We start from the raw sequence: 13,535 nt of genomic DNA on the forward strand, positions 1-13,535 counted from the left end.
AATACACATGATATTTTAATACAAAATATTAGCTTTTTTTTTTACACAAAAGTCAGTTTTTTTAAAATATAGAACCTTAAAAAATGAACAAATTGCTATCCACACACTATAAACACTTCTTTGTGCTCAGTTTGATCAAGTTATCAGAACAATTTAAACACCAGTCCATAGTTTAAACACTGCCTTGAAGTTTTATGAAAACTATGCCGCACTGTGCACTACCATTGTATGTACAGTGTGAAGCGCCTTCTTTCAGTTTTAATACCATAGAAGAAACTGTTCAGTTATCAGGTTTTGTGCAAGGATTTCACATTCTACTCATGCTCATGACAGATTTGCATTACATTTCAGTTGCACTGGTATGAGCAACCACATGTAATTCTGTGAATGTTCACTGTAAGAATGTCCATTACATGGATTGAGATACATATTCTGAAAGTACAAGTTCTTCAGCTAGATAAAAGAAAACTTGTTATTGTTAGTTTAGGGGAAATGCTAGCCTGATTAACCGGAATTTAACAATTGCTAAGCACTGAAATGAATTTTGATTTCTCAAAGTTGAATAAAAGTAATTAACTATCATATTTTCGTAGAGATGGGCTACATAGCAGGTGCATCGCAGGATGATATGTAATCGCCCATTTTTTGAACCCAGAAACAGGAAAAAAATTCCCTCTAAGATGGAGGTCTTAAAAGGTCTTGTTTTAACAGCAAATCATCCACAAATTGCAGGCTGTTAGCCAAGTTGATTTAGGATGATTTACTTGCATTACAGTAATTTACACAATTGAACTTTATGCATACAGTACAAAACTATGAACAAAAAGGTGAAGCAAACTTTTTTATTTATATTCAGGTAAAAACATTAACCTGATGAAGTAAATTATTGCAGATTTGAGAAATCAGCACATAAAACAGTTGGACAGAGCATTGCTTACAGGTGCTTTATCTGTGTCAAAAGACAAAGGCTGAACTGTTTGTTCCAAGCTAGCGCTGAGGGGAGAGAAAAAAACTACAAAAGTAACCCAGAACTTAGATCAAGAACAAGAAAATTGTTTACTCAAACAGGGAATGAAACAGTTAATTTGTCTTTTAAAAAAACTTTACATCAATTCAAAATGCTCTGGCCTCACCACAATACACACTGGCCAGCCCAAACTGTTGGGACTTAAACTACATGAAATTCTTCCCAGCCTCTAGTAAGAGGCCTCCGCTGCCTGAATCACTGTGTAAACAGCTCTAGAGCGCCGACTGGTGAAGACTTTCACCAGTACATCCTACCACTACAGTAAACTATGCTATAAGAAAGGTTCTACCTAGTTACAAAGGCTGAATTATATTGACAATATATATTTGATTTCAGTAAAATTTAAATTATCTTAATCAGAGAAGGAGGCATGGAGCAATTAAATGCTCACACTAACCAAAACATAACAATTGTCGAATGTTGCACACAAAAGAACCAAGTGAATTGCACATCAGACAATACATGAGGATGGGTAAAAATTAGAGGCAGGTGAGGGTACACAGAACTAGCCTACTAAACTAGATTTGTCAAATACATGGTGTATTTTAATTTCTGTACTTATGTACAAAAGTTGTCTTTGGAGGAAAAATTTCAGACTTTAGCTAGATGGATACACACAGCCCAGTATTAAACTGCACAGCGACATTTATTGTTCCAGCCTGGAAAAACATCCCTTTTTAAATTTCACACAGCAAAGCAAGTTAAAAACTTCACTCGTCAAATAAATGATAATTTAAACAAGAACTTGCTAAAGAAACCTCGTCACAACAACTTTTTAGGGCCTGAACATTTTAAGTCCATAGGGGCCTTTAATGAATATCAACCAAGTGTCTTTGTTTATAATCTGCAAGCCGTTTTTCTACAACAAGAAGGCGTAACACGTTTCCTTGACTCAGGTGATATATTTAGAAAAGAATCATGAGTTTCTCTTTTGCTGTAACAGGCAGACATTGCATTTTTCATTGTGATCAGGAAAGATGGAATGACTGCTGCCCTTCTCTTGCAGCTATCAAGAGTTTTTCACGCATTATCTCAATAGTTGAATAGTCCGGCAATTTGAGATAGTTCACACAAGTCATTACTGAGGGCAAGAAATCATCCGGATTCTCTGTAGACTCAAATGTCTTCCGTACAATTGTCAGCGGAGGATTCAAACTTCGAAAGCCTATTAACAAGAGAAGAGATTCAGAATGACAATGACAGAAGCACGATCTTCTCAGTTCTCAGTCTGTTTTTTAGAAGTTTAGTATGGCTTCACAAGGCCACAGAGCAAGCCAAAAATCCTTTCTGTAGATTAGCTTCCCAGAGTTAATTAGGGAAAAAAGAAATAAATGAGGCACGTCTACTTTTAGTGGTGGCCTTTAGGTGTTAAAAATGCTACACGTTATTTCTATACACAGTTCCTAAGATCAACAGAAGTTATTTATGACTGTTGTTTCTCATTTTCTCCAGCTAAGGTTTTTATACTTGTAAACCTTAATCCTATCTACGCTCTCTCAAAAACTACATTTTTTCTTTTAAATCAACTTTTATGTAACAAATTCTTCGAGTAAAACAACTAGATCATTTAAGTAATGGAGATACACAGATTGTTTTTACTTGCAAAATGTTCAGCCATAAGGGTGGCAAGAGGTATCTTCTCATGATCCCTAGCAAAGACAGTGAACTCCTCAGGTGTTTTCCCCTCACTGCAGCTTGTCTAAATTCAAAAATTCAGAAGAGGAGTAATTAAAGTTTATTATGCTAGTATTGTTTCTTTGCTAGGAAAAAACGTTTCCAGGAAGCAATGCATCATTTTGTTGTCATCATAACTTAAAGTTATAAGATAACCTCTTATCAAACATACTACTAAGAATGTTCAGTTTTGTTTAGAGGAAGTCTGAATTATTCTTGTCCTCTAGAAGGTTATCTGATAACCAGGAGAGAATCATGAAATGAATGCAAAATTCATGACGTAGTTCTACCTGCATCTATCCAGACAATACAAAAACAAGAAACAGCAAACATACAAATCTGTAAATTAAACAATTATTTTATTTCCCCTTTTCTGAAGTAATCCACTTTTTCTGAAACACATCTGACATCGTGATTTCACGTATAGCGAAACAAAACCTACCTCCTACTGGCAGCCTGGGACTACCAGTCACAAACTGAAGAAACAGTCTCTGCTGCTCACTATCAAAGCTACTGAGAATTTCAAAGAGATACTTCACTGCTCGACTAAGAAGGGAAAAAAGAGAGACAACTTTTGTTTATAGTGAAAACAATTGCATCAGAATCATGTTTATTACAATATATATTTTCAAATACACTTCATGATTCCCATTGCTTAAATATATAGATTTAAAAAAGACTAACATCATATTACCTGTCATGTGTGTAACCGTGATCTGGCCTACAACATTCCATTAAGGTCTTGGCATCCCATGTGTCTGTTTTGCTGCCACATAAGAGCTGCTCCAACTATAAAGTTTAAAAAAAAATTTTCCCCTTTAGAAATCAATGCAGAGTTAGTAATGTCTGTTTTAATAACTACTACAGTAGTCAAAAAAGTATTCTACTTTCTGGAATAGCTTGCTACAAAAAAGAAGTTAGTCATACCAAACTATTTCCTCCCCATTTCTTGAATGCAACACTTCAAGCCCAATGACAGCCTCATTTGCTGAATCTGCCTCTGCACCACCATGTGAGATGCGGCACATATCTTAGAATAGACAGCTGCTCCCAATAAGTAATTTATACAGGGCAACTGAAAACTGCCAAGCCACCTTAACATTTTCGACATATTTTGCAAGTTCACTGACACATAGGGGAATGGACAGAAGAGAGCATTTACACTGTTTGTTTTTTGTTCTTTTGTTCATTAACATTTGAAAATTTTCAATCACAAAACAGGCATTAAACTGTAACAAACGATGACAGAACAGAATCCCATGTATCACATGTACTTTAGAAAGGAGAAGCTCAAGTAAGGCACATCACAAGAAGAGTTTACTTTTTTAGTAGCTTTACATTTGTTACAAATAGTAGTGCTTCTTCAAAGTAGTACCAAAAGAGTTGTAAAAAATCACTACTGCCAGCTGCAGATCTAAGCTTTAAGAAATCCTCACAATGCAAAGCATCAAGAACAAAGATTTTACATGAAGGCTTGGCTGAAAGTTTTAGAGCATCCGTTTCTTCGTGAAGTCAAAAGGTGTGGGTTGATGAAGACAGACAAACCCTTGGAAGTACAGTCTTCAAATAACCTCCCCAAAGGCAAAGCGCTAAAACAGTCTCTTTTCTAGTCCACACAGCCCTAGTTGTGTCTCAATTCAGTCCACTTAAGAGCATAAGAATTTTACAAGAAAGTTCATGTGATGGGGGTGAAAAAATGTATCAAGACCAGCTATCCTATTCTTTAACTCCACATACGCACCCATAGCCATTAAGAGGTACTGCAATACAAGGAATTAAAGCTTCCATAACAATATAGAGCAAGTATATATAAACAGAAGCCATTCTCTAAGAAAAGCTAGATATACTCAACTTTCAAGAAAACTGCATTTTTCGAAATAAAAACTGACCACTGAACACAAATCTCAAATATTTAAATACGCAATTTAAAAGACAATTCTACCACTTTTCATCAAATGTTTGTGTTCAGACATATCCAGTGCATACATACACGGCAATAAGATTATAAAAGCATTCTTTAAGAACACATTTACCGACCTCCTCAGGATAGAAGTACTGAAGATGACTGAGGGGGAAGACTGATTCAAATCCATCTCTGAAAGAGTCAAATTGTCTGGCAACACCTTCATTCAGTGCCCAGAATATAACTAACTGCAAAGGAACAGCAAAAAAGTTATTTGAAAAAAATGAAGTGCAGAATGATCACAACTGTACAGAAGACTTGAGCTATAGAAAAAAACTCCATGTAAGTATAGCCCTATACTCAAGTGCAGTTGAAGCAGTGTTTGAACATGAATTCATGGAGCTACTCTACAGCATTGCCTCACTTTGAGTTAATTCACAAGCTTGTACGGCTGAGTGTGCGCGCGCAGGTACAATGCAACGTAGTTGCAGAGAACCTCTTACGCAGCCTGTCACTGTAAGATTACCAAAAGTCATTTGGAGTTCAAACAACACTCACATCTCAAATACCCTAAATGTGCAACTCAGGCCAAGTTTAAACAACTCACCTTTTATTCTTGATAAAAATAAAGCTAATAATTGCAACTCAAAATAGCTGGTTAAACTGATTCTGTTCAACAAAATATTTCAAAGCAGATCTAAATCTCTTTCAAAAGATTCAAACTCTGGAAGTCCGCAATTCAAATTAAACCATTTACTACAATACTTCCTATCAAAAAAACATTTGTAAACATCCATTATACATAAACGAGACTTTCTAAGCCACAGAATTTTCAAGCAACGTCTGTTGACTAGGATTCAAAAAGAGTTTGGGGTGGGCGAGTTTTTATTTTGTACTAACTAGTACAGAACACAGGCAATCAGAAAATTATAGCTGCTCCCAGTTCACAAGAATGAACTGAAATACATCCAGAAGAACTGCTGGCAATTAAGGTGAGGAAGAATTAAAAAAAACTTGGTAGTCCCAGCTTTGCTTTCTACATACTCGGAGGTACTCCTCTAAATTGTGGATGGTGACCGGCGTATCTTTTCCCCCTTTTTTCAGTTCTATATTAGGAAATCCAGGAAGTGTGAAATCCAGCCCTAGATCCTCCACTGAGCAGCCATTCATAGTCAGAGTTTCCAATGCATACTGTAGACTTTCTTTGGTCTAAAAAAAAAAAATTCAAAGTGAAAACCAGTGAGAACAACTTATTCATGTTAACTTTTTGATAAGTTATGCCTTCTAAAACAGTTTCGACCAGTATTTCTATAAGAATATTGCTGTTACAGTACTCCTTGCTTTCCTCCCTATTTCTCATACATAACAGTAAGCCAAGACAAACCAAATAAACCATCTCAAACAATAAATCTACCAATTCTGGAATTACTTCGACTTCTCACATGCTTTTTATTTAGAAATACTGCTACCGGAAAATGAGATGTGTAACATGTTAGAGCTCTTGGCTATGCTTTTTCCCTAGAACAGTGAATAGCATCCATACTGACATTTTTCAGCTTCTATCCATCATGTTTCTTTAACCTGCTGATAATTTAAAAGCGGTGATCAAGGAAGTGAGACAGTGAGACAAAGAGGAACAGAGGCCCACAAGTTTGCAGTAACTTCACTAGTAGCAAAGAAGTTGCATTAGGAATATAAATTAGCTTATTAACACCTAAACCTATTGACATTGGATGCTAGAAAGGAGCATATATGCCAAAAATCTTTATCATCACTCTGTAACAGTAGCGTTCATCACTCTATAACAATAGTGTTAAGATAACACTGAAAAAGGAAATTAAGATTCCACTGCTTCTGTAAAATAACTTGTATGTTCACACATGAGTCAATTTACAACAGATCCACATACAGCTTTTTCATCAAGGAAAAATAAGAGATTTTTAAGAAAGTCTGAAAGACTGATTAAATCAACTAATGAATCCAAGTCTATGTACAAAAAATAGACTTTCCCCCCAATATTAACGCTGGTTAGTCTTTTCAAAGTGAAGCAGAAGGAATAACCTTACACAAACATCTCAGTTTTAGCCATTTCTAACCTGTTTAATAAAACTTAAGAATTCTGTAATAAATTTTTAATGTTAGAAGCTATTAGCCGAAATAGATCAAGCCTGATCTAGCTGTAGACGTTCCTGTTCACTGCAGGTGAGTTGGACCAGATGACCTTCGAAGGTCCCTTTTAACTCAAACAATTCTATGATAATTACAAGCCACTGAATCAGTAAGATTAAAACTGTTCCTTTAAGTAAAGCTAAGTTGTTATCACCATCACCAGCAATGTTCAGTATTATCATACACACATTTATGTCTACTACAAATCCAAATGCATGCAAAGATGTACTCTTCCTTCCCTAGGGTTACTTTCCTACCTGTGTTTTGTCCTGCTCAAGTCTTTTCTTTTGTCTTACAATATCTTCAAGGTGATATATTGATTTGGCTACTACTGGATCAATACTGAACAAGTCATGCGACGTCAGAGAAGTTTCCTGGCGTAACATCCATTTATAAAAAGGAAGTCCAAGAGGAAGGTCCACCTGTGAACCAAAACATTCAGTACCAAACTGTTAGTCTTTAAAAATATATCTTTCACTATTTTCTCTTGACTATGTCTAGAATTATTTAGTAATTCACAGCTCTCTCACATACCAAAACAGTGTTTTTTACCCAAGATATTTACCACAGAGCAAACAGAACTGACTGCTCAGAGCATATGCCTTAGATAGTCCAACAAGTTATCAGGCAGTATAATGATCCTAAAGCGACCCTGAAATGAGACTGGAAAGACTGCATCACATGGCAGACATTTGCCCGTCCTTTCCTCATTGTCTTAAAAGTTACTGTAAAGCTCTTCAACATGCACTACCCTTTTCCCATTAAAAAGCTCAACTGCATTTCTCCACCCAAACTACTAGAGCTAGAAATACTTCCTTGCAACTTGAATCTACATTTTTCTCTCCAGTTAAAACAACAACTTATTTCCCACTTCAACCCTTCAGAATCACATTTTCTGTTTTGAACTCACCAGTCTAAAATCCATGATTGCCTTAGCCATTAGTTTTCCCAGAAAGCGGAACTTCATTTTAACTTTTGCAATGTGAGCTGGCTTAGCTGTTCTACCAAATGGAAGTGCAAAAAGGCCTTGGAGATTATGGATATACTTGGTACCTTCTTGGCTTCCTAGTGAGGGAGAGGAGAGAAGGGAAATAAGTTCAACATATACACTGCTAGTTTCATTCTGGACGAAAAGCTATCATGATTATAGCCTAAAACACGTTGTAAAATTAAAAAGAAAGAATTCATAGACTTAGAACCAATATTAGAATAAAGGTAGTAAAATGTTTACCTTTTGGATTGGCTAAAGTTACTTCTTCTCCCCTCCAAAGGCCTAAGTCTGCTCTCTGTAGTTCCTGAGATACAAGTGCATAGAACTCTAGTGTAGGGCCCAGGCCTGTGCCAACCTTCAGAGGAGAAAGCAGAATGCAGGGAGGAGAAGGGAAGAGGTGAGGGGAGAAAAATAAGTAAATAAGAGTCCATTTGATCAGTTTGAATATTTAAATTCTTACTTACACTAAGAAATATAACACACGATGAGCTATAAGACTGTGCTGCAAAAGCCTCTAGAGAGTATAACTACACTAACAACATTTACAAAACAATTGAAACAGCTTAGAAAGACCACATATCAGAGAGAATAATGGTAGAATAAAAATAATGGGAAGAAGCATTAACCACCTAATGATCATGTTATAAAAAAATGCAGCTTCACCTCCAGTTTGAACAATGTAATTTTTTCTGAATAAGACTGATTATAATAAAATTTAGTACAACACATCAGAAAGTTTCTTCTAGCAACTAAAAATGATAACCAAATGAAGGAGGGATAATGAAGAGAATTTTGCAGAACAGCAGTGGGAAGGATCAAGAGTCTGGGTCATTCTAGGAAAGATGTAGCTTTTTACACTAATCTTCATTAAAAAGGAGTTAAATTAAACTACATTGACATTACTTACTTCATTCTCATACTGGATTTCCAACATGGCTCTTGAACTGCCTAGATCCTGCATCACAGATTCTGCCTGTTTCAACAGCTCATCTCTGTTCACAGTGCGCTACACATTAAAGAAGTTTTAAGTAGTGAAATTAAGTCTGTAAGCCCCAGTTCCCAAGGCAGTTACAACAGGAAAAAGTTGGTTATGCAAACTTTTCCACCCCATTCTGACAGTTCCATAATTCAACAGTTCTGAAATACTTGAATGAAATGATCATTTCTCCTATATTAAAACTGACAAGCAATAAAGTGTTCCATTTAAAGTTAAAATATCTTACAGTTATGTAGATATAACTTAACAGCTACTTACTACTCCTGCTAAGAACCTGGCAGAAGGACTACAAGTTAGTAAAGAAGTGCTATTACACGATGTTACATACCTTAAACTAATGTGAGGTGAAGAGAAAACAGGCTAGAAATGCCCAAGTCAGCAACCTAAGGAAACATTTCTATCCTGCCCTCACATATTCCTTAGTAGGGTAAGTGGCAGGCTTAAAAAAAAAAAAACAACCACCAACCACACACCACTGGGATTCCTACATGTTGGAAGCTATGGTCTAGTTAAGCTAGATTCTCACTTCTCTTTTCTTCCCAAAGGTATTCAAAACCATGCAGATCTATACTATACAGCAGATCTCAAAATAACATCTCCACACTCAAAGCTTAGAGCCCAAGACTCCCTCAATTTCAAGCAGTCACAACATAATTTCACCACGTTGTGACAATACTCTCCCAGAATACAAGGATGATGTTTCTGTTTATTCTGATAATGTTGCCTCTACATCCTGTTACCTGAAGTATTCCAGACTTCTATCTGAAGCAAATCAGTTTACAAACAAATCTATGGAAATATCTCTAACCAAACCTAAAGCTTGAAGTTCATTCTTGGTGTATAGTTTCAGAAGATGTAAAGAATACAGTTCTAAATTAAGCAGGATGTGAAAAAGCAACATAAAGTATACTCTAGCCCCTTCTGCCATCTAATGGCAGATACCTAGAAGACATCATGCTTTCTACTTTGGGACTTTTAAATGAATGAAAAGAAGCCTCCTCTTCATCTGTATGCTATAACAAGCGATGTTTTAAAATAAGCTTGCTTGCAATTATATTCTTAACAACAACAAAACAAACAAATCACACATTCCATTAAAAAACACTTATACCTACTTTTTTCCTGTCCAGTCGTGGTGCCACTCTGCTATCCTGAGAATCTGACTGATTGATTTCTGGATTAGTATCCAGTAGTCTTTGCATGGCTCGATCACGATCAAAAGCAGTTACATAAAACAGCATTTGTCGGGTATCAAATGGAAAGAAAAATGGGCTGCAAAGAGCATTGGATTAATTAGTTGGGATTCAACTACCATTTATGGCTAGAACAAATGCAGTATGCCTGAAGCTAACGCTTAATTAGATATTGGTAAAAGCAATCTCCAAAGGAAACCTCCCAAATGGTTTTGTGGTGATGCTCATGAGCAAGTCTAGAAATTAAATATTAATATAGAATTTTTAGAAAAACCTAGGAAAAATTTAAACTCTTCTAGAAAAAAAAGAAACTCAAATTCTCAAATGCCATGGCTATGCAAAGATTGTATAGCTTTCCTTTACTTGTTCAAGCCTTTTACAGTTAGTAAATCTAATTCACATAAAAGATCTTAAGAATGTGACTTGGACTCCTGTATTTGGAGGAGAAAGAAAAAAAAGAAGTCTGAACTTCAAAAAAGTTGTCCAAACTATGCATCTGCACTTAGTTTAAGTTATGTAGCATAGGTGTAAAGTGTAAACATTCACCCAAGTGCCACTGTGTAACTTGCAAGACTTCTGTTACCATCTTTTACTTCCCCACAGTACTTTCAAAAGCAAAACATGTACTGTATTTGGGCTGCCCAGCTAAGAGGCCTACTGAATTCAAATTGAAATATTATATGGTAAGTCATTCATACCAAGTTTTTCCAAGTTCCGTCAGCCAAGTTGGTATGTTTCCTGTCATAATTACCAGTGGATCTTGAAGCTGTCTGTTTGCTTTTGCTGTCAGTTTACTGTTGATAAATTCTGAAGTTGGAATAATCTCCTTGCATATTGCATTCTGTGATAATTAAACAACAACATATTTCTAGTTAAAGAAATACTGGAAAAACAAACAAGTCTTTTTACAGACTTAATGCTTCTAATTTTCTTTGCACAGGAAAAAAGGTTTCACTCTTGTTCGGGTCATGCAGGTCATACAGAGCCTGACTCATGAAAGAGACTGAGCAGACTTCTACTACACATTTTCTTTTCAGGAATAATGTTACCATTTGAATTCAAGGAAGGAAAAAAGTGCGTCCAACACACTATATAGAAGATATGTCTGGCCATAAGAAAATATAGCTTTCATCTTACCCTGTATTTTTTTTGGTTGTTTGAGGGTAGGTGGCAGATTTTATGGATTTCTGGACAGTTGTTTTTATTAAGTATGAAAGAGATTTTAAGAAGGGCTCTACTCACATCATACAAATAATACCAGTATCGACTGATAGCATGTAAAACTCTCAAAAGAAGAATAACATCTAATGAAGGATCTTCAAATGTTATGTTTTCAGGAGGAGTAGATATGAGGTAAACTTCTAAAGGATTCAACACCGAAGGGCATACACCATCTAGCAGGAGAGAAGAAAAATTGTTATCAGAACTTAAGTGTTCAAGACTTACTTAGAAGAAACCTAAATAGTTTTAGTCATTTACACAGCATTCACTCAACACGCTTCCATTACACAATTCAATTACACTTTACTTTTAGTTTTAATATGCACATTATTATATGCTTACTTTTCTTATGTTTTAAAATAAACTTCATCGTTTAAAGAGAGGTGTCCAACATTCTTCCTCCCCATTCTTTCAGAAATTTCACAGAAATATTACCTCAGCAACATACTCACCATGCCACAATTCATCATGCTTTTTAGAATTCCTAGGTGAGGTTTTTGTGGGAGCAGTTTGAGCTCTTCCTCTTTTACCACCAACACAGTCTTTGTTGCCATCCTCATCCTCTCGTACAGGTTTGTACCTAAAATGTAGTTAAAGTTACTATTAGCACATTCCCATGTAAGTAAAAAAACAGCTGTAGAACTTAGTTGATTAAATTACTGTAAATTTACTTCTGTGACAGTTAAAAGCAGAAAGGTAAGAAACTCACAAGTAAATGAGTTACATTCAAGTTTTATTTATGCATACATCTCTCTCGAACTAGATAAGTTGTCCCTTCTCTACCAAACTTACCAAATGGTGTGCGTTTTTGTCCAAATCCCAGCTCTTCCTAATGGGTTGCTTTCATCATCAGTAGATTCCCTCTCCTCCTCAGCTTGCAAACTGTACAGCTTAACTGCTTGATACACAGTCATATTATATGGTAGCAAGTGATCCCCAATGTAAAATTGCAATCTATGTCTCACATTCCCTGAATTTAAGAATTGAGCAGCCTGAACAATGCAAAAACAAACAAAAAAACACACAAGTTAGGAAAGCTTGTTGCTAGATTCTCTTTGAGCTTTTCCCCACACCATCCTCTCTCCTTCCCCAAAGGGAAAACTTACCAAAGATTCATCTATTTCTTCATCTGACCCATCATCATCACTATCTTCATCATCTTCTCTAACTCTTCCATAACCTGAGGCAAGAGCAGAAAAACGTACTTATTTTTCACAAGAGTACAAAAAGACTGTGGCATTTCATGAATATGAAAGAGACACACTTTAGAACAAATTTTAGCATCAACATTCACAAACTCACCAAATTATAGCCAATCTGATAGTCAACTCAATTATATTTCTGTAATTATTTAGATGGAATTGTTTTCAAGCAGGAAAAGTTTCCCCCATAAGATGGTAGGTTTATTTTCAGCCTTGCTCTACCCCCCTGTGAACAAGATACATTTACAGGTACCTCACGCTTTCTTCAATAGAATTCTCACACGTTTGTACAGACTTGCACTATTAATGATAGCTATTATCCTAAGAAAGAAAATGCCCCCTTGACTACACAAGACATAAATACCTCTAACAACAAGATATCTTTCAATGGCTTGAACCAAAGCCAGAGGATCAATCTTCACAGGTCCACCCTTCCACTGTTTCACATTAGCACAGTCTGGATGTCTTTGCAGCTGGCATTTTAACTGATGCGTATTGAAGAATTTTAAAGCTTGGGATCCTCTGTTAAGAGAAAAACTCAAAATAATTTATGAAAAAAGTTGCTACAGAAAGAATCTATTAACAGTAACTGCATTTAAAAAGGTTTATACATGCATTTAAGAATTCACTTGTCCAGATGATGATTTCCTCAGTCTATTACTCTAAAATATGCTATTAAGATTTGGATTAACAGATTAAGGGTTTAACAGAATAGGAACTCCAGAATCGAAATTGGCCAAAATCTTAACCCATGCACATTCCTTTGGAAATAAGAGAAAGTCCAGCCTGAGATCCGACCACAGTAGGGTCTATATTGAGCATCACTGACAGATGAAGTTTTTCAGTGGTCAGATGAAGAATTTTAAAGCTGTGTTGACTTCCAGTCCAATAAGGATAAGAACTGGGGATGGAAAATGCAAGCATCTTGCTCTCATGTGTTTTAATAAGGACTTAAAGAAACAAACTGAAAACTTTTGTTTGTCTTACTAAATGTAGTTCATACACATTCCATTTCACCAAGAAACTATCAATACTTCAGCTAACTATTCTTATACACAAAATTCTTATCTTGGGCTGCTTCTGTTTCCAGGTACTAGAAAAAGACTAACTCAAATTTTTCAATGACAGAATAAACATTAAGACTAGCCAGTCAGTCAA

At 35.8% G+C, this 13,535-nt stretch overlaps 1 protein-coding gene across 7 annotated transcripts in view; it reads right to left on the reverse strand.

Annotated features, from left to right (window-relative positions):
* TRIP12 (thyroid hormone receptor interactor 12) overlaps window positions 1–13,535 on the reverse strand; it is a 72,160-nt gene continuing 58,625 nt past the window's right edge. For 3 of the 7 annotated variants that reach the window (XM_021397384.1, XM_021397388.1, XM_021397387.1), the window contains 16 exons: window positions 12,742–12,914; window positions 12,282–12,355; window positions 11,968–12,167; window positions 11,628–11,755; window positions 11,197–11,348; window positions 10,653–10,795; window positions 9,877–10,033; window positions 8,672–8,770; window positions 8,005–8,119; window positions 7,684–7,838; window positions 7,031–7,195; window positions 5,649–5,813; window positions 4,739–4,852; window positions 3,396–3,490; window positions 3,144–3,247; window positions 1,996–2,192 (listed from right to left, as the gene is read on the reverse strand). In XM_021397384.1, coding sequence (XP_021253059.1) covers window positions 1,996–2,192; window positions 3,144–3,247; window positions 3,396–3,490; window positions 4,739–4,852; window positions 5,649–5,813; window positions 7,031–7,195; window positions 7,684–7,838; window positions 8,005–8,119; window positions 8,672–8,770; window positions 9,877–10,033; window positions 10,653–10,795; window positions 11,197–11,348; window positions 11,628–11,755; window positions 11,968–12,167; window positions 12,282–12,355; window positions 12,742–12,914 — 2,236 coding nt within the window. Of the gene's footprint in view, window positions 2,193–3,143; window positions 3,248–3,395; window positions 3,491–4,738; window positions 4,853–5,648; window positions 5,814–7,030; window positions 7,196–7,683; window positions 7,839–8,004; window positions 8,120–8,671; window positions 8,771–9,876; window positions 10,034–10,652; window positions 10,796–11,196; window positions 11,349–11,627; window positions 11,756–11,967; window positions 12,168–12,281; window positions 12,356–12,741; window positions 12,915–13,535 lie in introns of all 7 variants that reach the window. The other 4 variants (XM_021397383.1, XM_021397381.1, XM_021397382.1 and 1 more) reach the window with 2 other exon arrangements.

Source organism: Numida meleagris, chromosome 4 (assembly GCF_002078875.1).
Source record: "Numida meleagris isolate 19003 breed g44 Domestic line chromosome 4, NumMel1.0, whole genome shotgun sequence".
In the NCBI taxonomy this organism is placed as follows: Eukaryota; Metazoa; Chordata; class Aves; order Galliformes; family Numididae; genus Numida; species Numida meleagris.